Here is a 25,436-nt window from a genome sequence, read left to right as displayed (position 1 = left end):
AGCCTGCCACAGGGCTGGGACATGCTGGTGGGGGTGCTGGGTGGCCTGGGGTGGTGCTGGTGGGGGTGCTGGGTGGCCTGGGGTGGTGCTGGTGGGGTTGCTGGTGGTGGGCAGGGCTGCTCCTCTCTGCAAGCAAAAAGCTGCAGCTGCTCTGAAACTTTTGTCTCCTCCAGGCTTCCCTTGGCCAAAGGGAATCTGCTCTCTCAGGTGTCTTCATGGATGTTCCCAGTTTTGGTTATTTTAGGCAAATGTCACTCTTTTTTCCCTTCAGCACAGTGTTACCAGGCTCTACCTGTTCTCCTCCCCCTCCAGTATTTGTCATCTCCTCTCTTGCTTGCTCAAGTGACATTTAGTCCCTGAGAGAAACAGGCTCTTAACCTCCACGCTGAGGAGGTCGCAGTCAGCTTGGAGGTGGTTTTCAGGATCCCTTTGGAAGCTGTGAAGTCTCTCTGCTTTACTGGGGCCTTAAGGGACCACTCTCAGGTCTAGAACTGGTTTCACAGGTCCCCAACAGCTGCTTACAGTGAATCTTCCCCCTTAGGTCTTCTTTTATGCTTTAAGGGGGAACCTGAGGCTCATGGACAAGCTCAGATAAAGAGCTGAAAGGGGCTCCAGGGGAGCTGGGGAGGGACTTTGGACAAGGGCTGGGAGTGCCAGGATGAGGGACAATGGCTTTGAGCTGGGAGAAGGGAGACTGAGACTGGAGATGAGGAAGAAATTCTTGAGAGTGAGGGTGGGGAGAGACTGGAAGAGGTTTCCCAGGGAGGCTGTGGATGTCCCCTCCCTGGAGGTGTTCAAGGCCAGGCTGGATGAGGCCTTGAGCAAGCTGGGCTGGGGGGAGGTGTCCCTGCCCATGGCAGGGGGTTGGAACTGCATGAGCTTTAAGGTCCCTTCCAACCCAAGCCATTCCAGGATTCCCTGTTCCCTGCACCTTTGCAGCCTGGGGTTGGGCTCTTTTTGCCTTGGGGATTTTTTTTTTCTTTATGGATTTTCACCTCCAAGGAGGAAGCTGGGGCCTGGAGAACTGCAGGGTGCTGCCCTGGCTGTGAGATGCCCAGCATGCAGCACAGTCCAGAGCCACCAGCCCCAGGTTTTCTCTCTGGAGGTTGGATCCCCAGGCTGGCTCCTGGCTCTGGAGCAGGGGGAGGGTGGTTGCTGTTCTCTGGCACCAGGCAGGACCCTGCTCACACTTGGGGCTGGTGGGAACACAAGCAGCCATTCTTCACCCAGCAGCTGGAGCTGGGGCTGCAGAGAGGGGGCCAGGGCTGGCCTGCCAGGTCCCTTGCTAGGAGGGCAGCCTTGGCAAGAAGCAAAAGATGCAAGAGCAGTGCCAGTGTGCTGCCAGCCAGGATGATGCCACTGGCACCTGCTGCTTCCTTCCCTGCTGCTGTGCCTTTGCAAAGCCCAGGGAGCATTTCCCATCCCCTCACCCCCTGCCTTCAACCCCCAGGCACCTCCTTCTGCCACTGCCAGAGGGAAGCCAGGGCTGTATGGAATCCAGAGGGCTCTGGGGAGGCTCTGGTTGGTGCTGGACGTTTGGGAGCTGGGCTTGCACTGTTTTAATTGCAATTATGGTGACAAGAGAAGAGCTCTGGGGCATCCAGCATGGAGAGCAGCACTCTCCTGGGCTCCTGCAAACCCCAGCTCCAGCCAAAGCCAATGGGAATTCGTGATGCCAAATCACATCCAGCAGATCCATGACTCCTGGAGTGGCTTCTCCACCCCTGAAGATCCTTTTGATTTCTGTCTTGGTGTGAATTATTTAGATTTCATTTTCTTACAACCTGCAGACCCATAAATAACGCTGCTGAGTGCCTCTGGCAGCCTGCTGGAGGCCTGCACAAGTGTCTTAATTTACAGCTAATACTCCTTCCCCTGGCTTAGGGCTTTCATAAGGCACTTAGATGAACCAGAGAAGCAGCCAGCTAATGGGGGAAGAAATCAGTGCAGGCCCATGGAGACCTTTAGCAAGGGAGGGAAGGTCCTGAGCCACAGGAAGCACCTGGAAGTCAACCCAGAGGCTGCTGCTCCTGAGCCTGATCCCCCTGCGGTTCTGCGCAGCTGGGGAGGGGTGGAGAAGACTTTGTGGAGCACGTGGAGGAGATCCTGGGCTTGTTCCTCTTTTTGCCTTGGTTTCTGTCAGCTGGAGGTGGAGTCCTGGAGGTGTCTGTGAGCTGTGTGTGGTGGTGTGGCAGTGGCTGTGGTCGTTACGGAGAATGATTTTTGTGACTCCAGGTAATGAAGGACGCTGCTCCGGAGCTGAACATGAGCAGCTCAGAAGCTGAAGAGGAAAGGGAGGAAAACAAGCCAGAGGGGGAGCAGGACCCAGATTTTAACCAGGTAGAGAGCCAGAGCGACGTCAGGTCCTGGGGGTTTCGTGTCATCCTCTGGAGGCAGCAGAATGGCAGAGCCCTCCTCCTCCTCAGCCACCCCAGCAGGCCCTGACCGGCCGTGTGGTCATTGCTCACCATCACTTTGGGTTTGGAGAGATCCAGTGCTGATGGTCACCTGTGCTCTTGGCTGCTGGGAACCTGCCCTCTGCTAGCTTTAGAAGCAGGGACTGAGGTTTCAAGGCCACTCCTTGGGTCCCCTCAGCACAGCCATTCGCTTCCCAAGGGCCTTCTGCAGCACTTCGCCCTCTCCCTCGCATGCTCTGGGGCACCAGCAGCTTGGATTTTTCCACCCGTTATGGGGGGCTCCTGATTTCTTTTTTTACCTCTTTCTGCCTCTTGTTTGCAGACCAATGGCAGTGCCAAGCGCCAGAAGGTCTCCCACCAGAGCTATGTCAGCTACCAGAAGCAGGGCATCCGAAGGAGCACTCGGCACAGGAAGGTGCGAGGGGAGAAGGCACTGCTGGTGTCTGCAAATCAGACCCTGAAGGAGCTGAAAATACAGGTGAGGAGCTGGGGAGGGCTGCCTCAGTCAGCCTGCAGGTGGTACTGAGCTGGGTGGGCTGGGTTGATCTGCTGGAGGGTTGAAGAGGAACCTGGCCGAGCTGGCTGGCTGGCTGGGCTGAGGCCAGTGGGATGAGGTTCAACAAGGCCAAGGGCTGGGTCCTGCACCTGGGTCACAACAACCCCAGGAAGGCTGCAGGCTGGGGACAGAGTGTCTGGGAACTGCCCAACAGAGAAAGCCCTGGGGGTGCTGGTTGGCAGCAGCTGAAGATGAGCCCAGGGTGTGCCCAGGGGGCCAAGAAGGTCACCAGCAGCCTGGCCTGGATCAGCAATGGTGTGGGCAGCAGGAGCAGGGCAGGGATTGTCCCCCTGGACTGGGCACTGGTGAGACAACCCTTGGGTTCTGGGTTCAGTTTTGGGCCCCTCACTCCCAGAGGGACATTGAGAGGCTGGAGCAAGTCCAGGAAAAGGCAATGAAACTGGGGAAGGGTCTGGAGAAGAGGGCTGGGGAGGAGCAGCTGAGGGACCTGGGGGTGTTGAGCCTGGAGAAAAGGAGACTGAGGAGAGACCTCCTTGCTCTCTACAGCTCCCTGAAAGGAGGTTGGAGGTGGGGGTTGGACTCTTCTCCTAAGGAAGAAGAGATAGGACAAGAGGAAACAGCCTCAAGTTGTCCCAGGGCAGGTTTAGGTTGGACATGAGGAACAACTTCTCCCCATTTAAAGCTGTCAAGACCTGGCCCAGGCTGCCCAGGGCAGTGGTGGAGTCCCCATCCCTGGAGGGATTGGTGTGGTGCTGAGGGCCATGGTTTAGTGGTGCCCTGGCTGTGGTGCTGGCTGTAGGGTTGGCCTGGCTGAGCTTTTCCAACCCAAACAGTTCCATGGTTCTGATGAAATCCTCTCGGGTGAGAAGCCGCAAGATGAGGAGCATGCTGCTGGGAGGGGCAGGAGGGAAGGGGGCTGCAGCCTGCCGTGCTGTGCAGGTGGGGTTGTGCCCCTGGGCACAGCGTTTCCCTGGGCACACAGTCAGCCTGTCTCACTCTGTTGGCACAGATCATGCATGCATTTTCAGTTGCTCCCTTCGACCAGAACCTCTCCATCGATGGCAAGATCCTGAGCGACGACACAGCCACGCTGGGCAGCCTGGGAGTCATCCCCGAGTCTGTCATCCTGCTGAAGGTACCAGGGGGAAGCTGGGCACTAAACTCCAGCAGAGAGTGGGCACTGCTTAGTGCACAGCCAGAGAGGAAACACCTCAGTGGTGCAGGTGAAAGCCACCCTGTGCTGGACCTGCCCAACCAGTCGCCTCCTTCCCTGCTTCGGTTAACAAATTCCTCCTGCAGCTCCTGCTTAGAGGAGGGAAAATCCACTTGGTTCAGGTTTGGAGGAGCATTTAGGAGCTGAAGTTTGCTGCTCAGCCCCAAATGTGGCTAAATTAGGGAGTGAGGACCCCCCACACTCCTGTTTTCAGATGATATTTGGGCTGGAGATCTCTCCACTGCTCCCCTCTGAAGCTGCACCATGACCCCAGCATGTTGGGGTTGGCTCTGCTCTGCTCTGCTCTGTCGAGAGCCCACCTGCAGCACTGCCTCCAGTTCTGGGGACCCCAGCACCAGGATGCTGAACTGTTGGAGCAGGGCCAGAGGAGGCCACAAAGATGATCAGAGGGCTGCAGAACCTCTCCTGTGGGGACTGGCTGAGAGAGTTGGGGCTCTTCAGCCTGGAGAGGAGAAGGCTTCAAGGAGACCTTAGAGCAGACTTCCAGTACCTGAAGGGGCTCCAGGGGAGCTGGGGAGGGACTTTTGATAAGGGCTGGGAGTGCCAGGGTGAGGGACAATGGCTTTGAGCTGGGAGAGGGGAGACTGAGACTGGAGATGAGGAAGAAATTGTTGAGAGTGAGGGTGGGGAGACACTGGAAGAGGTTTCCCAGGGATGTCCCCTCCCTGGAGGTTTTCAAGGCCAGGCTGGATGAGGCCTTGAGCAAGCTGGGCTGGGGGGAGGTGTCCCTGCCCATGGCAGGGGGTTGGAACTGGATGATCTCTTCCAACCCAACCCATTTTGATTCTCTGATGCTGTGACACCCCCACCCCAGAAGCAGCTCCCTCAGCCATTCACCCCCTGCCCACCTTCCCTCTCCAGGCTGATGAACCCATTGCAGACTACGCAGCGATGGACGACGTGATGCAAGGTGAGGCTGGGGACACCCAGGAGGCTGTAGGGGGACAGGGAGGGCACTGCTGTGATTTTGGGAGGTACATTGGCAGCTGAGCATTGTGTTGGGTTTGGGGTTGTGATGGTGGAAAGTGGAGATGTCAGACACTGGCACAGGCTGCCCTGGGAGGTGGTGGAGTCGCCATCCCTGGAGGTGTTCAAGAATCCTGTGGCCATGGCACTTGGGGATGTGGTTTGGTGGCCACGGAGGTGTTGGGTTGATGCTTGGACTTGGATGATCCTGGAGGTCTCCTCCAACCCAAAGAATTCTGTGGTTCCGTGGTGATGCTTTGATGTCACTGAATGGGAGATTTGGTGCTTGGGAGAGCAGAGCTCTTGTGAGAAACAACTGTCAGGAGGCTTCTAACCCCACGATTCTCCTTCCTCCCCTCCAGTTTGTATGCCTGAAGAAGGATTTAAAGGTGAGTCCAAGGCTTCCCTCCCCCTCACCTCTTCTTTATTTACCCCCATGCTGACTTTATCTCCATCCCATCATCTGCTGGTTGTTCTTCTCTCCTCAGGGACTGGTTTACTTGGACACTGATGTTTTGTTTTCAATGAGGAGCAAGCAGAAGGGAAGAGGATTTTAACATGGGTAGGGCATTAAAAGCAAAAACAGAAAAAAAAAAAAAAAACAAACAACAAAGAAAACCCAAACCAACCAAGCTGGATCCAGGACTGAAACTCTTTGACTCTTCCAGAAGGCAGAAACCCATTTTGAAATGACTGCTCCCCACCTTCCCCCACCTCCCCCACCCCCCCAAAGGAAAAAAACAACAAACCCCAACAAACCCCATGCCTTATGTCAAAGCAGATTGCACTGAAGGACAGCCCTGCCTTGGAGAGAGCGTGCCCGGGCTTGTATTTAATAAAGCAAGAGGAAGCTGGGAGGAGGTTTGGCAGCAGCCAGAGCGTCTCCTGTGTGCAGCCAGCAGCCCTCCACCGGCCCAGGAGGGGCTGGGACCCCCCCCAACCCACCTCACTGTCAACTCCAGGGCCTCTCTGACCTCCAGCAGCTCTCATCCCAGCTTCCATCCCCTCTGGCCCAGCGTGGAAGTCAAGCAGCTGGGACGCAGGAGGAAACATCCAAGTTGTGCCAACCCCCCCTCTGCCCCCCAGACCTCATCAGTTTAACCCAAAACGCTGCCCTCCAGCACGGGAGGGGCTGGGGAGCTGCTGCCCCCCCTCAGCCTCCTTTCACTTCCAGACCTTGAGGAGTTTTCCAGACTCTCCTCCTCTCTCTCTCTCAAGTGGTTTTTAGCAACCTGGAGGCCTTTTAACCACTTTCACCATCTTTGCCCCCAGTTTGGGCCTGCCAGGAGTGCTGACAGCTTGGGGAGGTGACAGCTTCCCGTGGGAAGAGGTTTTTGGTTTTGTTTCCCCCCTCCCCCCCCCCCCCATTCTCCTTTTTTCAGGAATGCACTAAGAATTATTTGCTGCTGCTCACTTCTGGAGCTCCCAGCCAGCCTCTCTGTCCCCTGGTAGTGGCAGGAACAAGTGAACTGCTTCCAGGCTGGAGGAGAAAAGGGCCCTGTGGGGGTCCTTCCCTAACGCCACAGCCCCTTGGCTTGTGCCCACACCACAGCCTGGTGCCCAAGGGCAGACTGGTGCCACAGTAGCTGGCAGAGGATGGCAGGAGGCTGAGGCTGTGAGAAGATGGGTGGCACACACAGGTCCCAGCCCATGGTTGGTGCTGAATGCTGCCTTTTACCCCAGGAGCTACACAAGGACTCTGTGTCCTCTTCTTGCCCCTCTCCTTTTGTCACTTCCTCTTCTTCTTCCTCTTCTTCTTGAACCCCTCTTCTTCTTGACCTCCTCTTTTCTTCTTGAGTCCTTGCTCCTCTTCTTCTTGACCCCCCCTTCTTCTCTTCTTCCTCCTTCACCCCCTCCTCCTCTTCTTGACCCCCTCCTGCTCCTCCTCCTCTTCTTGACCCCTTCTTCCTCCTCCTCTTCTTGACCCCTTCTTCCTCCTCCTCTTCTTGACCCCTTCTTCCTCCTCCTCTTCTTGACCCCCTCTTCCTCGTCTTCTTCTTGACTCCCTCCTCCTCCACTTTTTCTTGACCCCCTCCTCTTTCTCCTCCTCCTTGCCCACATCCTTCTCCTCCTCCCATCATCCTTCTCTTCTCCTTGACCCCTTCTCCTCTTCTTGCTCCCTTCTCTTCCCCCTGTCCTCCCCCTCTTGTTGCCATCCTCTTCCTCCTCTTCATCCCTGTCCTCCTTTAACCCCCTCCTCTCCTTGCCTTCTCCTCCTGCTTTTCCTGTGCCCCCCTCCTCCTCCCATCCCCAGTGGGTTTTGGGAGGAAGCAGCTGGCCCTAGGGGTCTCTGGAGCTCTTAGGAGGTGGTTTTGGGGGACAGTCTGGCCCTGTCTGTCCTTTCCCAAGGTGAAGACAGAGGCAGGAGCTGGAGGCACAGAGCTGGGGCTGGAGCTGTCCATGTCTATGTCCCTATCCCATGGGAATTCCCTTTTGGGCTCTTCTCAATTTGCTGTTTGCTGTTTTTTTTAATGTTACAAAAACGTCCTTTCCTTGAGCTTACAACGGTGGGAAGTCAAAGCTGGGGGGGGAAGGAGCCAGGGAGGGAGGTAGTTCCTGCGCCTGAGGGTCCCAGAGCTGCCCCCGAGGCCTGGTTCTGTCCCTTCTTTGCAAATGCTCAGGGGTTAAAGCAGTGCCTGGAGCCGGTGGGAGCCTGGGCACAGCACCTCGGGGCTGGATCTGCCACCCCCTTGGGCCAGGCCACCCCTGCAGGCTCCTCTTGCTGTCCTCCTCCCTGTTACCCACCCCCAGCGCTTGTAGGGCTGCATGGAAGCTGGCACCCAGCTGCGCCTTTCTGCCCTGGCACCCAGTGCCAACCGTTCCCCGGGGCGGGGGTCTCCCTCCTGACCCCCGAGTGGCCCTTTGAAAGAGGGAGATGGGTGCTGGGGGGTGCTTGGGGCCCGGGTGCTGGTGGGGATGGAGGGAGAGGGGTTTGGGGAGGTGGGGGGGAGGGGAGTGCGGGGAGAGGATGGGGAAGGGGACCCGGGAGGGATGCAGGAGGGGACGGGGTTGGGGGGCAGGGGGGCAGGTGGTGGGTGGAGGGATGCTGAGGACCTGGGCGGGGAGAGACCCTGGGGAGCAGGGAGGGAGGCAGAGGGTGGGCAGGGGAGGGTACCCGGGCACCGGTGAGGGTGGGTGGGTGGAGATGGATTTGGGGGCACCTCTGCAGGGGGAAGGAGGGGGAGGTGGTGTCTGGGTACTGAGGAGAGGGAGAGGAGGGCGCAGCCCTGGGAGGAGGGGGAGCAGCGACGGAGGGGGTGGTTCCCGGGCTGGGAGTGATGCTGTGCCCAGGGTAAGTGCCCGGTGCCGGTGCCCGGTGCCATCCCCCCTCCAGCCCCCCCGGAGGGGCTGCCCCGCCCCGCTGCACGTGACGCGGCGCGGTGGCAGCGAGCGGCGGGGCCCCGGCTCCGCTCCGCTCCCGGTACCGGCTCCGGCTCTGCTCCGGTACCGGCCCCGGCCCCGCCGCCCCTCCGGTAAGTGCCGCTCCGGGGGCTCCCCGAAGACGTGTCCGTGTCGTGTGTGTGTCCCCATCTCCATCCCGGTGTTTCCCCATTCCCCAGCGCAGCACCGTCCACGGTGACCTTCAGCCGGTACCAGTACCGGGCCGGGGGGGTTGGGGGAGGATGCTCCGTGCCTGGACAGGGAGGGGGACTTGGGGCTCCATGGACCCCCCCTCCACTTGCCCCTCCCCAAAATATCTTCTCCGTTAACTGACCCCCACCCCCTCCCCAACCAGTCTTTCGCCAGCGTCTCCCCATTAATTGCGGGCCCCCCCCGATGCCCTCCCCCGGTTCATTACCCACCTCCGCCTGCCCCCTCCCCGGGACCCTGAAAGCTCTTCCCCTCCCCCAATACCCTTCCCAAAATGCCCCCCCCCAATATCTACCCCATTAATTACCCACCCCAAACCTGCCTCCTCCCCCCGCCCCAGTTACCCCCAAATCTCTGTGTGTGGTTCTTCTGCTCCCCCCTGCCCCCCCCAATATCTCCCCCGTTAATTACCTACCCCTAACCTGCCCCCCCTCCGGTTACCCCAAAATCTGTCCCTGCCCCCCCTTTCTGCCTCCCCTCCTGATTCCCATCCCCTGCAATCTCCCCCCCCCAACCCTCACTGTGTCCCCTCAAGCCTGGCCCCACATCTGGGTCACTCCCTCCGCCCCCTCTTTGGGTGCTGGCGGTGGGTGGGGGGGAAACGACAGGGGGGGCACCCCCCCCGCCGGGACCCTGCAGAGCCTCAGTGCCCACTGGGCACCCCGTGGCCCACGATGGCACTGGGCTGGGCTGTGGCTGCAGCAGGGCTGTGTTTGCACGGGGATGGGGCACGGTGGCACCGGGTGGGGGGGGGGGGGCTGTGACATTTTCACGGGGACAGGTGACAGTGGTGCAGCTGCACCAGGACAGCTTTCACACGTGGGGCTTGCACGGGGACAGGGCCTGCTTGCACCGGGGCCAGGGGGGGGCACAGGGGTGGCCCACACTTGCACCAGGGTGAGGTGTGCACCGGGGTGGTGTTTGCACCAGGGTGGTGTTTGCTCCAGGGTGGGTTTGGCATCGGTGCCATGTCTATGCCAGGATGGGGCCCGCTTGCACCAGGATGGGGCCCGCTTGCACTAGAGATGGCCTTGCATGCAGTGGTGTTTGTACCAGGGTGGCGTTTGCACTGGGGTGGTGTTTGCTTCAGGGTGGGTTTGGCATCAGTGCCATGTCTGTGCCCAGATGGGGTCCCCTTTGCACCAGGGTCACGCTTGCTTGCACCAGGGTTGTGCTTGCACCAGGATGGGTCACGCTTGCACTAGAGATGGCCTTGCACAGGGTGGTGTTTGCACAGAGACGAGGCTCAGCTGCACCAGAGTTGTGGCTGCACCAGGGTAGTGTTTGTGCTTGTGCTTGCACCAGGATGGGGCACATTTGCACCAGGGTCCCTTTTGCACCAGCGTTGCACCTGCAGGAGGGTCACGTTTGGAGCAGGGATGCACTTGCACGTGGCCACATCTGCAGAGGGACAGGTCACGGTTGCACCAGGGTGGTGTGGTTGCACCAGGGTGGTGTGGTTGCACCAGGGTGATGCTTGCACCAACGTTGCCTTTGCACAGGGGTGGGCCATGTTTGCCCCGGGGTGGTGCTTGCACCAGTGTTGTATTTGCACCGAGACAGGTTGTGTTTGCACGAGGGTCTCTTTTGCACCAGGGCTGTGCTCACACTCCAGGGCAGTTGCACAGTGCTGTGCTTGCACAAGCGTTCAGCCTTGCACGAGTGTTTTACACGGCCAGGGCAAGCTTGCATGGGGGTGAAACTTGTTTGCACCACAGTGGCTTTGCACTAGGGTGGGTTTGCACTAGGGTTGGGTTCACACTAGGGCAATTTACACCAGGGCTGGGTTTACATTAGGATTGTGGTTGTGCCAGGGCTGGGTTTAGAGCAGGGTTGGGTTTACAGCAGGATGGACTTACACCAGTGTTGTGTTTACACCAGGGCTGTTTGCACAGGGGTGGGCTTGCACCCGGGTTGGGTTTGCACCAGGACAGGTTTGCACCAGGGCTGTGGTTACACCAGGATGTGTTTACTCCAGGTTGTGTTTACACAGGGCAAGTTTACACCAGGCTGGGTTTACACCAGGGTTGTGTCTACACAGGGCAGGTTTACACCAGGCTGGGTTTACACCAGGGTTGTGTTTACACCAGGTTGCTTTCACACCAGGATCAAGTTTACACCGGAGCCCGGCGCTGTCCGTGGTGCTGCCCCACGTGGCGTCACCTCCCACCGGCAGAGGGCGCCCTTGGGGGTGGGTGGGGCTGGTTTGGGGGTGGGCTGAGTTCGGGGCGGGGGGTCTCGGTCCCTCGAACTCTCCCCACCCTGAGAGTGACCCAGCCCCCACCGCTCCTGACCCGCTGGCTCCCAGCAGCCAGCAGGGTGGCACTGGGCTCGGTGCCATCAGTAGGCACCAGGGGCACCGCTGCTGCCCGGGCAGCCGAGGGACTCAGCCAGGGGCTGTGGGGGAGTTCTCTTCTCCCCCAGGAAGCGCCATGGACCCCCCTGGACTCCCCCACACCACCTAGACATATCTCTAGCTGGCACCACCATCCCACCCCCAGGTAAGCCCCCACGGGTGTCCCCCACCCAAGGGTGCCCGTTCCACCCCGGGGTGCTGGGCACCCACCAGCCCCCATCCCCCGCAGGGCAGCAGGATGGCCCAGCAGCGCCACACCGTGCCCCCACCGCTCAAGGTAGGCACCCAACCGGCACCCATGGGTGCCAGAGTGGCCTTCAGCCTCCCCAGCACCCTTGGGTGGCAGCGTGGCCTTCACCCCCACCTTGTCTTGCAGACGGAGGAGGACTACATCCCCTACCCCAGCGTGCACGAGGTAGGGCACCTGCTGCCCTCCAGAGATGGGTGCCAGGGCAGGCGAGTGGCTGGGGGGGGGTGGATGAGCGAGTGGCCAGGGCAACCACCTCGGCTGTGGGCACAGGTGCTGGGCCGGGAGGGGCCCTTCCCCCTCATCCTCCTGCCGCAGTTTGGGGGTTACTGGATCGAGGGCACCAACCACCAGCTCAGCGGGGCACCCGAGTCGCCCCCGGCCCCTGGCACCAGGGTGAAGCTTGAGGGCAACCACACAGCCAAGATCTACCGCAAGCACTTCCTGGGCAAGGTGAGGGCCAGGGGGGCTTGGGCTGGGTGGATGCCCCATGGGTGAGACCTCATCAGTGTGGGTGCTCATGGGCATGGGTGTCCCATGGCAGGGGTGCCTGCACGTGTGGAGGTGGGCGTGGGTGCCTATGGGCATGGGACCCTCATGGTAGGGGTGTTCATGGACATGGCTGCGCTATGGCATGGGTCCCCAATGGCATGGGTGCTCATGGACCTGGGTGCCCCATGACATGGATGCCCTATGGCATAGGTGCTCATGGATCTGGGTGCTCTATGGCATGGGTGCTCATGGACATGGGTACCCTATGGCATGGGTGCCTATGGCATGGGTGCTCATGGACATGGGTGTCCTATGACATGGATGCCTGTGGCATGGTTCATACCTATGGGTGCTCCTGGAAGTGGGCATAGGTATCTGTGGGCATGAGCACCCTGTGGCATGGGTGCTGCATGGGTGTGGGCTGCATGGGTGCTCATGGGTCTGTGCACCCCTTGTACGCATGGGAGCTCATGGAGGTGGGTGTGGGCATGGGTGGGCATGGGAGTCCCATGGGTTTGGCTGCTCATGGACATGGGTGCTACATGGGTGCCACATGGGCATGGGTGCGCATAGGCATGGATGCTGCATGGGCATTGGTGCTCCATGAGCACATGTGGGTGCCCAGGAGCATGGGTGCCCCTTGGCATGGGTGCTCATAGGTTTGAGTGGCTTGTTGCACATGAGCCCAGTAGCATAGGTGCCCCATAGGTGGTGGCATCTGTGCCTATGGGTGCCCAGGGCCACGGCTGTCCCATGGGGGTGGGTGCTCAGGGTTCTGGGCACTCCGGGAGCAGGGTGCCATGGCATGGGTGTAGACATGGGAGTGCATGGACACCAGATGTAAGATGGGTGGCACATGGGTGTGGTGCTCATGGCTATCAGTGCCTGTGGGCACTGGTGGCCCATGGCATGGGTGCCTGGCAGCATGAGCACCCATTGGCACAGTTGTGGGTGCTTGGCCCCCTCCCCTCAGGAGCACTTCAACTACTACTCCCTGGACCCTGTGCTGGGCCACTTGGTCTTCTCCCTCAAGTACGACGAGCAGGAGCACCTCCACCTGCTGCTGCGGTGAGCAGGGTGCCAGGGGGCACCCACGGGTGCTGCTCGGATGCTCCGATGCCACCCTGACCCCCGCCTCGCCCTGCAGCACCCGCACCCGCACTCTGCACGATGTGGTGCCCATCTCCTGCCTGGCTGAGTTCCCCAACGTGGTGCAGATGGCCAAGGTGGGTGGCACACCTCTGGCAGCACCCATGGGTGCCCCCTGCTCCCCTGGCATCACCCTGGCCTCACCCCTGGCATCACCCCTCCCTCCCACAGCTGGTGTGCGAGGACGTCAATGTGGATCGCTTCTACCCTGTGCTCTACCCCAAGGTGAATGGGGAGGGGGGGAACACACCCCCATGAGTGTGGGCACCCCGGGGTGCTCCCCGCCCAACCTCTGCCCTCTCCCCCTGGCAGGCCTCCCGCCTCATCCTCGCCTTCGACGAGCACGTGCTCAGCAACCACTTCAAATTTGGGGTCATCTACCAAAAACTGGGGCAGGTACGGGGGGGAAGGAGGGGGCAGGCGGGGGGGTGGGGGGGGCATGCCGGGTGGGTGCTGGCACCCATGCCCATCCCCACCGCAGACCTCCGAGGAGGAGCTCTTCGGCACGACGGAGGAGAGCCCTGCGTTCGCCGAGTTCCTGGACGTGCTGGGGCAGAGAGTGCAGCTGAGGGACTTCAAAGGGTGCGTGACGGGCGGGGGACTGGGGCGGGGGGGGGGCACCCAGGTTGAGGGTGTCCCCTCCCTTCCTCTCTCCCTTTCTCTTTCCCTCTTCCCCTCCTTCTCTCCCTCCCTTTTTCCCCCTCCCTCCCTCCCTCTTCCCCTCCTTCCCTCCCTCTTCCCCTCCTTCACTCCCTCTTCCCCTCCTTCCCTCCCTCTTCCCCTCCTTCCCCTCCTTCCCTCTTCCCCTCCTTCACTCCCTCCCTCCTTCCCTCCCTCTTCCCCTCCCTCTCTCCCTCTTCCCCTCCCATTCTCTTTCCCCCTACCTCCCTCTTCCCCTCCTTCACTCCTTCCCTCCCTCTTCCCCTCCCTCTCTCTTTTCCCCTCCCTCCCTCTTCCCCTCCTTCACTCCCTCTCTCCTTCTCTTCCTCCCTCCCTCCCTGCCTCTCTCTCCCTGTCCGGCACGCAGGTTCCGGGGGGGGCTGGACGTGACCCACGGGCAGACGGGCAGTGAGTCTGTCTACTGCCACTTCCGCGACAAGGAGATCATGTTCCATGTCTCCACCAAGCTGCCCTACACCGAGGGGGATGCCCAACAGGTGGGACACCTATGGGTGCTGGGCAGGGGTGAAGGAAGGTGGGGGGCAAGGGTTTGAGGGGCTCGTGGGGGTGCTGGGGGGCTGTAGGGGGTGCTGGGTCACCTCTGTGAGTTGGGAAGGTTGGTTGGGCACCTGTGGCTGGGGTGAAGGGGCTCCAGGGGCATCTCCGGGTGCTGGGGGGGGGCATCTAGAGGGCACAGGGGCTGACAGAGCACCCATGGGTCCTGGGGGGAGTTATCTATGGGATGCCAAAACTCCAGGGGCACCCACTGAGTATTGAAGGGCATCTATGAGATCCATCCACGGGTGCTGGGGGGTAGATGGGATGCTGGGAGCTGGCAGAGCACCATAGGTGCTGGGAAGGGCATCTATGGGACATGAGATCCATCCACGGGTGCTGGGGGGTAGATGGGATGCTGGGAGCTGGCAGGGCACCCATGGGTGTTTCAGGGTTGTCCATGGGGTGCAGGGGCTCCTGGAGCTCCGATGGGTGTTGGGGGTCGTTGATGGGATGCAGAGGACTGGCAGGGCACCCATGGGTGCTCAGGGTTGTCCATGAGGTGCAGGGGCTCCTGGAGCTCCAGTGGGTCCTCTGGGGGTCATTGATGGGATGCAGGGGGCTGGCAGTGCACCCGTGGGTGCTTCATGGTTATGGAGGGGCTCCTGGAACTCTGATGGATGCTGGAGGTCATTGATGGGATGCAGGGGGCTGGCAGGGCACCCATGGGTGTTAGGCAAGATGCAGAGGGCTGACAGGGCACCCAGGGGTTCTCTGTGGGGTGCAGGGGTTCCTGGGACACCCACGAGAGCTGAGGAGGTGCCTGTGGGATGCGAAAGCTCCAGGGGCACCCATGGGTGCTGGGGTCCCCTACCGAGATGCAGGGTCTGCCCTTGCCTTCATCCCCGTGGTGTGACCTCCTCTGCGTCCCCTCTGTCCCCCGCGCCCCCTGCAGCTGCAGCGGAAGCGTCACATCGGCAACGACATCGTGGCCGTCGTCTTCCAGGACGAGAACACTCCCTTCGTCCCCGACATGATCGCCTCCAACTTCCTCCACGCCTTCGTAGTGGTGCAGCTGGAGCAGGCCAGCACCCAGGGCACCCTCTACAAGGTGCCACCCCCTGCCCGCTGGGCGCTGGAGGGCTGCAGGGGGCCCCAGGTGTCCTTACCCCTCCGCCCGCCCCCCGCAGGTCTCCGTCACCGCCCGGGACGATGTGCCCTTCTTTGGCCCACCGCTGCCCGACCCTGCCGTCTTCAGGAAGGTGAGCGCCCATGGGTGCTGCCGGGGGCTGCCCCGGAGTGGCACCCACCCAAGGGTGCCCCTCGCCCCCGCAGGGCCCTGAGTTCCAGGAGTTCCTGCTGACCAAGCTGATCAACGCCGAGTACGCCTGCTACAAGGCAGAGAAGTTCGCCAAGCTGGAGGTGGGTGCTGGGTGCAGGGCTGGGCACTGGGGGGCTGGTTACAATATGGGTGCTGTGGGCAATGTGGGTGCTGTACCTGCAGTGGGGTTGCACATGCTGTAGGGTGTGTGGGTGCTGGGCACAACATAGGTGCTGTGGGTGCTGTGCCCACAGTGGATGCTGCAGATGAGTGTTGTGGGTGTGGGTGCTGTGCCTGCAGTGGGTACTGTGCCTGCAGTGGGTACTTGTGCCTGCAGCTGTGCTGTGCCTGCAGTGGTTGCTGTGTGCCTGCAGCAGTGCTGTGGGTCCTGTGCCTGCAGTGGGTACTTGTGCCTGCAGCTGTGCTGTGCCTGCAGTGGTTGCTGTGTGCCTGCAGCAGTGCTGTGGGTCCTGTGCCTGCAGCAGGTACTGTGCCTGCAGTGGGTCCTGTGCCTGCATCAGTGCTGTGCCTGCAGTGGGTCCTGTGCCTGCAGTGGGTCCTGTGCCTGCAGTGGGTACTGTGCCTGCAGCAGTGCTGTGCCTGCAGTGGGTCCTGTGCCTGCAGCAGTGCTGTGCCTGCAGTGGGTCCTGTGCCTGCAGTGGATGCTGTGCCTGCAGCAGTGCTGTGGGTGCCCTGCCCTCAGTGGGTGCTGGTGTGTGTGGGTGCTGTGTACTCTGGGAGCTGCCGTGCATGGCGGGGGGGGTGTGTGCCTGCAGCAGAGGCATGTGAGTGTTGGTGCCACGTCTGCTATCAGTGCTGTGTGTGGGTGCTGTGTGCGGTGGCAGCTGGGCAAGATGTGGGTGCAGTGCATGGGGCCAGGAACTGCCTGCAGCAGTGGCATGTGTGTGGGTGCTCCATGCCAGCTGGGTGGTATGCACATGGGTGCTATGCCTGCAGGAGTGCTGGGGGAGGGGCTGCCACGTACACTGGGTGCTGTGCCCAGTGTGGGTGCTGTGCCCAGTGTGGGTGCTGTGCCCGCTATGGGTGCTGTACATGACAGGGGAATGGTTGCTGTGGGTGATGTACAGTGGGTGCTCTCTGTGTGGGTGCCAGGTGCAGTGGGTGCTGTACCCCATGTGGGCGCTGTGTGTAGTGGCTGCTATGCACATGGGTGCCATGCCTGTAGGAGTGCCATGTGGATGGGTGCTGTTCATGACATGGGTGTTGTACCTGCTGTGTCATGCACCCTGGGTGCAGTGCCTGCTGTGTGTGCTGGCTGTGGGGGTGCCATGCCAGTGGATGCTGCGGGTGGGTGTCACATCCCCTGGGCACTGTGCCTGCTGTGGGTGCTGGGTGTGGGAGTGTCATGCCTGTGGGTGCTGTGGAGGTAGAGTGAACAAGTGCCCTGTACTCTGGGTGTCACGAGTGCTGGGGGAGGGGATGCCATGCTGGTGGGTACCAGGGGTGCCAGTGGATGCTGGTGGGTGGGCACTGTATTGGTGGGTGCCAGTGGGTGGATGCTGTGTTGGTGGGTGCCAGTGGATGCCGGTGGGTAAATGCTGCACCGGGGTGTGCCGCGGTGGTGGGTATGGTGCCGGTGGGTGCCGGTGTGTGACGCGGGCGGGGCAGGAGCGGACCCGAGCGGCGCTGCTGGAGACGCTGCATGAGGAGCTGCAGGCCCGCAGCCAGGCCATGCTGGGGCTGGGCCCCGACGACGACCGCCCTGATAACGGCTCCGCCGCCCCGGGCTTCTTCGAGTCCTTTAAGGTGGGGAGCGCCGCGGGAGTCCAACCGGGCGGCGGACGGGGGGCGTTCGGCGGCACCGGGCACTGCTGCCAGAACCCCGTGAGCCCCACTACCGGAACCCCCCACTGCCGCTGCCCGCGGGGATGCCCCGCCCCCAAGCGCTCTGGTCACGCCCACAGCCACACCCGTTGCGCGATCACCCCCAGCAGTGCCGCAAGGCCCCGCCCACAAAGCCACCCGGTACCGCCCCCTTCCACAAGCCCCACCCCCCGAATCCCGTAGTCTCTTAAGCTCCGCCCCTCGCTTAAACCCTGCCTCATTCTCAAGCCACGCCCCCGCCCTATTCATGTGCTCGTTTAAGAGCCGTCACACCCGTGACCCCGCCCCCTTCCCTGAGCCACGCCCCCATAGTGGCACGGGCTGCTCTCGTAAGCCCCGCCCCTGGGCAAACCCCTCCCGCTCCCGCGCGCCCTCCTGCCGAGGCCCCGCCCCCGGCGGTGCCCCCCGTGCCCCCCGGGGCGCGTGACGCGGTGCCGCCCGCAGTCGCTGCTGGTGCCCGGGAGCCGGCGCGGACGCCGTGGCAGCGCCATCGGGCTGGGCTCGGTGGAAGAGGTGAGCACCGCCGGGCCGAGCGCGTCCCTCCCGGGGGTGTCCCCCGCCCCGGGCTTCGCGTCCCTCCCACCCCCGCTTAACGGTGACCCGCAGGCGCTGCTGGTGCCCGGGAAGAGCCCTTCGCGGCGGCGGCCCGGCCCGCTCGGCTCCCGCCGCTCCAGCGCCATCGGCATCGAGAGCATCCAGGAGGCACCGGCCGGCAGGTGAGCGCCGGGAGCGGGCACGGGGCTGGCGCCGGCCGGTGCCACCCCCCGGGGTCACATCCCGTGGTCACCTCCCCCCGCCCCAGGGACGGCCCCGCCGCCACCCCCGAAGGCAGCAGCTCCGCACACAGCTCCCCGGAGAGCCGCCGGCACGCCGACAGGTCCGCACCGGGCGGGGGGCACCGGAACTGTAGGGCAGCGGGACGGGTGGCAAGAACACAGGGTGGCACCAGGATGGGGTAGCACAAGGATGAGGTGGCACTGGGCACAGAGTGACAGCAGAACACGGTGTTGCCAGAGTGGGTGACATGGGGGTGGCATCAGGGTGGCACAGCGACTGGAGGGCACTGGGATGGCTGGCAACAGTGTGACATCGAGGTGACATGGACTGGGGTGAGACAACACAAGTACAAGGTGGCACCAGTGGCACATGGTGGCACTGGACTGGGGTGACACAGGGACAGAGTGGCACGAGGATGGGATGGCACTGGGGACAAGGTGACAGCAGGACAAAGTGGTGCCAGATTGGGGTGGTGCTGGAGTGACACAGGAACTGGAGGGCACTGGAATGTGGTGGCACAAAGACAAGAAAACACCAATGTGGGGTGGCAAAGGAATAGGGTGGCATGAGGACTGGAGGGCACTGAGGTGAGGCAGCCCAAGGACAGAGTGGCACCTAGACATTGTGGCACTGGAATGGGGTGACATGAGAGGGACTGTAGGGCACTGGCATGGAGCACTGGGAAGACAGGGTGGCACTGGGATGGGGTTACACTGGAATGGGGTAGCACCAGCATGGGGTGTCACAGGGGCAGGGTGACATCAGGATGGCAGAGGGGCTGGGGGCCACTGGGATGGCACAGCATACAGATGGAGAGGCACAGGAACACAATGACACAAGATGAGTTGGCACTGGGGTGGGGTGGCATGGAGGACCAGAGGGCACTAGGACAAGGCAGCACATGGAGAGAGCAGCACAGAGATGCAGGGACAGGGTGACGCTGGGAGAGGATGGCAACAGGACAAGGTGGCACTAGGGCGATTGGCACAGGGCAACATGGAAACAGGACAGGGATGGGGTGGCACAGGGACAGGGTCACCCAGGAATGTGGTGGCACAGGGACTGTATGTCATGGGGACACAGTAGCAGGAAGGTGCAGTTGTGTGGGGTGGCACAGGGACAGTATGGCACTTGAGTGGCATGGGGACGGGGTGGCACAGGGATGGGAGACCCCAGGGTTGGGATAGTATGGGGACAGGATGGCATGGAAACAGGTGGGCATGGGGATAGGGTGGCACAGGGATGAGATGGGGATGGCGTGGGGTGGTATCATGGTGGGGCTGTGGCGGTGCCCACACTGCGTGGTGCCAGCCTGTGCCCGCTGTTGGTGACTGTCCCCAGCAGGGCTGAGAAGCCAGAGCCGGTGGCTTTCTCCCGCTCGTCCTCCAGTGCCAGCAGCTTTGGCAGTGCCACTGAGGAGCCCAGCGAGCCAGGCAGGGTAGGGGATGCAGGGGGTGGTGACAGGACAGGACAGGACGTCCTCCTGCCAACCTCCTCCCCTGCCACCTCACCCCAACTCCATCCCATTCCCACCCCACTGCTGTGCCACCCTCTGCCCGTGCCATCCCATCCCTGAGACATCCCATCCCTGTGCCACCTCATCCTCCACATCCTGTCCCTGGGATCGCCCATCCCTGTGCCACCTTGTTCCTATGCCATACCATCCTGCAATGTTCCAAACTGTCCCAATGTTATCCTGTGGCATCCAACCCTGATGCCATCCCTTCCCCACACTACCCTGTCCCCATCCCATCCCTGTGCCAGCCCATTCTTTGATGTGCCATCCCCATGCCATCCCATGCCTGTGTGATCCCATCCTGTGCCATCCGTGTGCCATCCTGTCCTGTGCCATGCCTATGCCATCCCATCCCCATGCTATGCCAATGCAATCTCACACCTGTGCCATCCCATAATGTCCCATCCCCTGTGGCATGTCCCATGCCATGCCCATGCCATCCCTTCCCTGTACCATCCCATTCTATGATGTCTCATCCCTGTCCGATGCCATCCCCATCCCACCCCATCTCTGTGCCATTCTGTTCTGTGCTACCCCATCCCTCTGCCACCCCATCCCATGCCATCTCCGTGCCACCCCATCCCTGTGTCATCCTGGTCCATGCCACCCCATCCCTGTGCCATCCCATCCCTGTGCCATCCCATCTCCATGCCATCCCCATCCCTCTCCTACCTATCCCCATCCCATCCCCATGCCATCCCTGTGCCACCCCATCCCTTGTGTCATCCTGGTCCATGCCATCCCCATCCCTGTCCTATCTATCCCCATCCCATCCCCATCCCTGTCCTATCTATCCCCATCCCATCCCCATGCCATCCCCGTGCCACCCCATCCCTTGTGTCATCCTGGTCCATGCCACCCCATCCCGGTGCCATCCCATCCCCATGCCACCCCCATGCCACCCCTGTGACCCCCCGTGTCCCCTCAGGGGAGCCGCTCACCCCCGGGCAGCCACCGCGAGGCCTTCGACACCCCCTGGCCGGACGACCCCCCCGAGACCCCCCCAGGTAGGCTCCTCCCGGAGCATCAGAGTCACCACGGGGCTTGGGGCCCCCCCGGCAGGGGAGGGGAGGACCCCCCAGGGGTGCTCATGGCCCCCCCTCCCCTTCTCTTTTCCCCCAGGCCGCCGCCCCCCCGACCCCCCCTGCCCTGAGATCAAGATCCAGCTGGAGCAGCCCCCCCCGACCCCGGTGAGGCTGAGACCCCCCCCACGTGTACCCCAAAAGGGGACACCCGTGCTGGGGTCCCCCCTCTGATGTCCCTCCCCACAGGGCTCATAGTCCCCCCCTGCCCTGGGCGGCTGGGGGGGGGTCACCGCTTCAGCCCTCCCCCCACCCCGGTGCCATCCCCGTGCCAGGAGCCGAAGCCATCGTCCCCGGGGCAAGACTTGGGGGAGGGGGGAGGGAACCCCCCCCAAAAATGGAGGAGTTCCTCCCCCCTCCCCTTCCAGACAATCTCCATCACCCCAAAGACCCCCTTGGGAGCGGGGGGCAGGATGGATCATGAAGGGTCGTGTGTCCCCCCCCGCACTGTGACCCCAATGCCACATGAATGGGGGAGGGGGGGGTCCCAAAAAGGACGAGCAGGGCTCAGCCCAGCACCCCCCCCAAAAAAAAATAAAGGGGGGGGGGCCTCAAATCCCAAAGTGGGGGTCTCTCTGCCCCCCCCCCCCCCCCCTTCCTCCTCCTCCTCCTCCTTTTATTTTAAGGGAAAAAAGCTCTGGAATGGGTCAGACTCAGACACTGGAATTTGGGGTGGGGGGAGGGGAGAGGGAGGATTATTTTTTCAAGCCCCCCCCCCCAAATGGTGTTTGTGTCCCCCCCGGGTCCTGTGTAAAATAAAAGTTTATTTATCGCTACCTGGGGGTGCTGGGGGGGGTCTCTGATGTCTGTCTCTGATGGCTGATGAGGGTCGTCAATAATTGGGGGGGGGGGGTCCAGTGATGTCTGGAGGGGGGGGAAAAGCCTTGATCTGGAGGCAGGGGATGGATATCTTGGGGGGTCTTGATATCTGGGGGGGTGTCCTTGATATCTGGGGGTGTCCTTGATATCTGGGGGCATGTCCTTGATATCTGGGGGGGTGTCCTTGATATCTTGGGGTGTCCTTGATATCTGGGGGTGTCCTTGATATCTGGGGGGGTGTCCTTGATATCTGGGGGGGTGTCCTTGATATCTGGGGGTGTCCTTGATATCTGGGGGGGTTCTTGATATCTGGGGGCATGTCCTTGATATCTGGGGGGTGTCCTTGATATAGGGGTCTGTCCTTGATATCTGGGGGGGTGTCCTTGATATCTGGGGGAGTGTCCTTGATATCTGGGGGTGTCCTTGATATCTGGGGGTGTCCTTGATATCTGGGGGGGTTCTTGATATCTGGGGGGTGTCCTTGATATCTGGGGGTGTCCTTGATATCTGGGGGCATGTCCTTGATATCTTGGGGTGTCCTTGATATCTGGGGGGTGTCCTTGATATCTGGGGGTGTCCTTGATATCTGGGGGCATGTCCTTGATATCTTGGGGTGTCCTTGATATCTGGGGGTGTCCTTGATATCTGGGGGAGTGTCCTTGATATCTTGGGGTGTCCTTGATATCTGGGGGGTGTCCTTGATATCTGGGGGGTGTCCTTGATATCTTGGGGTGTCCTTGATATCTGGGGGTGTCCTTGATATCTGGGGGCATGTCCTTGATATCTTGGGGTGTCCTTGATATCTGGGGGGGTGTCCTTGATATCTGGGGGGGGGTCTCTGATATATATGGGAGGAGGGGGTCTGATATTTGAGGGGTTCTCTAATGTCTGGGGGGGCATCTTGATCTGTGGGGGGGGTCTGATATTTGAGGGGTTCTCTAATATCTGGGGGAGGAGCTTAATACCTGTGGGGGGGCATCATATATGGGGGGGTCCCTAAATATCTGGAAGGGGGTCCCTGATATTTGAGGGGTTCTCTAATACCTGGGGGGGGTTGTCCCTGAGTGTCTGGGGGGGGTCTGAATCTCTGGGGGGGTCCTGAATAACTGGGGGCAGAGTTGTCTTGATATCTGGGAAGGGGTTCTTGATATCCAGGGGCGGTCCCTGATATTTGGGGGGTTCTCATACCTTGGGAGGGGTCCCTGAATATCTTGGGGGGTGTCTGAATCTCGGGGGTTGGTGGTCCTGAATAACTGGGACAGGTTCTGAATATCTGGGGGGGGTCCCTGATATTTGAGGGGTTCTCTAATACCTAGGGAGGGGTCCCTGAATATCTGGGGGGGTCCTGAATAACTGGGGGGTCCTGAATAACTGGGGGGGTCCTGAATAACTGGGGGCCGAATCTTGTGGCTATCTGGGGAGGGGTTCTGGATATCTGAGGAGGGGGTGTCCGTGATATATATGGGGGGGGGGTCCCAGATATTTGAGGGGTTCTCTAGTATCTACGGGGGGTGTCTGAATTTCCGAGGGGTGCCCCTGATATCTGGGAGGGGTTCTCTGATATCTGGGGGGGGGGTCTGAGTATCTGGGAGGGGTTCTGAAAATCTGGGGTGGTCCTGAATATCTGGGGGGGGTGGGTCTTGATATCTTGTGGGGGTTCCCTGATAGCTGAGAGGTTCTTGGACATCTCGGGGGGGGGTGTTCCTGATTTGTGGGTAGGGGTCCTGAATATCTGGGGGGGTCCTTGCTATCAGGAGGGGGTTCCCTGAGAGCTGAGGAGTTCTTTGACATCTGGGGAGGGGGTTCTTGGTATCTCGGGGAGGGGAGGAATCTCTGATACCTTGTGGGGGGCTGCCCCCCCAAATCCCCAAGCTGATCCCCCCACGTAGCCCTTCCCCCTCGTCCCCCCCCCTCCCCAATCCATTTTGGGGCCAATTTACCCAAATTTGGAGCCACTTCCCCAAATTTTGGGATGCGGTTTTGTCGCAGCCTGCCTTTGGTTATTTCCCCCCCCTCGTTTTTGGGGTGCTGCAGGTACCCCAAAAATCTCCCAGGCATTGCCCCTCCCTTCCCCGCCCCCCCCGGACCCCATCCCCCTTTTCAACGCCGGTGGCCAACCCAGCCGTGGGGAGCGGCACTTGGCTGGCAGCCCCGGTGGGCACCGGCTTGGTGCCAACTCCTCAGCCAAGACAAACTGAGCTCTGTGTGTCCCCCGCGGCCCCCCCCCGCCCCTCCCCGAACCCCCAAAACCACCGAGCACCCCGGGACCGGTTAAACATAGCTCCGTGCCGCCTGGATTCTGGGAATGCCCAGCGCCGGCGGTTGGGTCGCGGCTGGGGACACTGTGCCAAAGGGCACCCAGCGAAGTGGGGGTGTCGCAGAGCCACCACCGACACCCCCCAACCCCCCCCAAATCTGGCGCCGCTCTGGGTCACCGCCTGCAGCCGTGCCAGGGCTGGCTGGGTGATGGCACAGCCGAGCTGGGGGGGGCCCGGGGGGGAGCATGGAAGTGGGGAGTGACGAAAAGGGGAGAGGGGAAGTCGGGGAGGGGGTTGGGGGTGCTCAGGCAGGAAGTTTGGGGGTGCCCAGGGTGGTTGGGGTGGTCAGGGAGGGGGTTTGAGGGTGCTCGGGTGGTCAAGGGGGTTGGGGCAGCTCGGGGGGTTGGGGTGGTCAGGGAGGTTGGTTAGGGGGGGTTCAGAGAGGGGGTTTGGGGGTGCTCGGGTGGTCAAAGTGGTTGGGACAGCCTAAGGGGGTTGGGGGTGCTCAGGCAGGAAGTCTGGGGGTGCCCAGGGGGGGTTGGGATAGTCAGGGAGGAGGTTTAGGGTAGAGAGGGAGGGGGTTTGGGGGTGCTCGTGTGGTCAAGGGGGTTGGGGGTGCTCAGGGAGGAAGTTTGGGGGTGCCCAGGGGGAGCTGGGTGGTCAGGGAGGGTGCTCAGGTTGTCAAGGGGGTTGGGGGTGCTCAGGGAGGAAGTTTGGGGGTGTCCTGGGGCTTTGGGGTGCTAAGGGAGGGGATTTGAGGGTATGCAGGTGGTCAAAGGGGTTGGGACAGCTCCGGGGGTGTTGGGGGTGTTCCGGGGGGGGTTGGGGTGTTCAGAGAGGGGGATTGGGGGGTGGTCAAGGGGATTCGGGGAGGTCAAGGGGTTTGGGGGTGCTTAAAGGGGGTTTGGGGATGCTCAGGGGGTGGTGTTGCCCAGGAAGGTGGCTTAGGATCCTCGGGGGGGGTCAGTGTGTTCAGGAGTGATGATCAAGGGGTTTAGGGGTGCTCAGGGGGTTTGGGGATGCTGAAGGGGGTGTGGGAGTGCTCAGGGAGGGGGGGTGGGAGGGTTGGGGGTTTCAGGGAGAGGGTTTGAGGGCACTCGGGTGGGCAAGGGGGTTGGGATAGCCCAAGGGGTTTGGGGGTGCTCAGGGAGGAAGTTTGGGGGTGCCCAGGGGGGTTGGGGTGTTCAGGGAGGGGGTTTAGAGTAGAGAGGGAGGGAGTTTGAATGTGCTCAGCTGGTCAAGGGGGTTGGGGCAGCTCGGGGAGAGTTGGGGGGTTCAGGGAGGAAGTTTGGGGGTGTCTAGGGAGTTTGGGGGGTTCAGGGGGGGGGGTTGAGGGTGCTCAGCTTGTCAAGGGGGTTGGGGCAGCTCGGGGGCATTGGGGTGTTCAGAGAGGAGAGTTGGGGATGCTTGAAGGGGTGTGGGGGTGGTCAGGGAGGGGCTTTCAGAGGGTTTGGGGGGGCTCAGGGGCTTGGGGTGCTCAGGGAGTTTGGGGGTGCTCAGGGGGTGTCTCGGGATGCAGCTGGGTGTGCTCTGAGCTGCTCGGGTACAGGGCTGGCATGGGCACAGCGATGTTGGCAGAGTCAGGGAAGCACAGCCACGTGCCAAGTGGCATTTGGCATGTGCCAGGCACTGCCTACATGCACTGAGGCTTTTGTACCTCTGTGGTGGCTTTGGCACACACGTGGTAGCATTTG

At 61.6% G+C, this 25,436-nt stretch overlaps 2 protein-coding genes across 5 annotated transcripts in view; both read left to right on the top strand.

The window, feature by feature from the left end:
• Positions 1 to 5,831, top strand: part of USP48 (ubiquitin specific peptidase 48) — a 60,950-nt gene extending 55,119 nt beyond the window's left edge. For 3 of the 4 annotated variants that reach the window (XM_054395077.1, XM_054395075.1, XM_054395074.1), the window contains 6 exons: positions 2,236 to 2,340; positions 2,740 to 2,895; positions 3,944 to 4,069; positions 5,030 to 5,078; positions 5,497 to 5,523; positions 5,623 to 5,831. In XM_054395077.1, the coding sequence (XP_054251052.1) occupies positions 2,236 to 2,340; positions 2,740 to 2,895; positions 3,944 to 4,069; positions 5,030 to 5,078; positions 5,497 to 5,523; positions 5,623 to 5,645 (486 nt within the window). In that variant the 3' untranslated portion in view covers positions 5,646 to 5,831. The remainder of the gene's footprint in view (positions 1 to 2,235; positions 2,341 to 2,739; positions 2,896 to 3,943; positions 4,070 to 5,029; positions 5,079 to 5,496; positions 5,524 to 5,622) is intronic. The other variant, XM_054395076.1, reaches the window with a different exon arrangement.
• Positions 5,832 to 11,313: 5,482 nt separating this feature from the next.
• RAP1GAP (RAP1 GTPase activating protein) lies at positions 11,314 to 23,682 on the top strand. Its single transcript, XM_054394875.1, has 20 exons — positions 11,314 to 11,358; positions 11,458 to 11,496; positions 11,602 to 11,781; positions 12,794 to 12,888; positions 12,968 to 13,046; positions 13,141 to 13,194; positions 13,282 to 13,365; positions 13,451 to 13,551; positions 13,997 to 14,126; positions 15,080 to 15,235; positions 15,315 to 15,386; positions 15,460 to 15,546; positions 17,075 to 17,212; positions 17,735 to 17,803; positions 17,897 to 18,006; positions 18,093 to 18,167; positions 19,412 to 19,505; positions 20,512 to 20,590; positions 20,706 to 20,773; positions 23,539 to 23,682. Exons 1-20 carry the CDS (start codon positions 11,320 to 11,322, stop codon positions 23,680 to 23,682), a joined length of 1,893 nt encoding a protein of 630 aa, XP_054250850.1. The 5' UTR covers positions 11,314 to 11,319.
• Positions 23,683 to 25,436: the final 1,754 nt, after the last annotated feature.

The sequence above is a fragment of the Indicator indicator genome, chromosome 32 (genome assembly GCF_027791375.1).
Source record: "Indicator indicator isolate 239-I01 chromosome 32, UM_Iind_1.1, whole genome shotgun sequence".
NCBI classification, from domain to species: Eukaryota; Metazoa; Chordata; class Aves; order Piciformes; family Indicatoridae; genus Indicator; species Indicator indicator.
This window is presented reverse-complemented; position numbering and strand designations above follow the sequence as displayed.

Bases quoted from the DNA above. Each gene is read 5' to 3' on its own strand.
- RAP1GAP (XM_054394875.1), top strand. From the start codon at position 11,320: ATGGCCCAGCAGCGCCACACCGTGCCCCCACCGCTCAAG. The intron at 15,236-15,314 runs GTGCCACCCCCT...CGCCCCCCGCAG, and splicing joins CCCAGGGCACCCTCTACAAG to GTCTCCGTCACCGCCCGGGA. The intron at 20,591-20,705 runs GTAGGCTCCTCC...CTTTTCCCCCAG, and splicing joins CCCCCCCGAGACCCCCCCAG to GCCGCCGCCCCCCCGACCCC.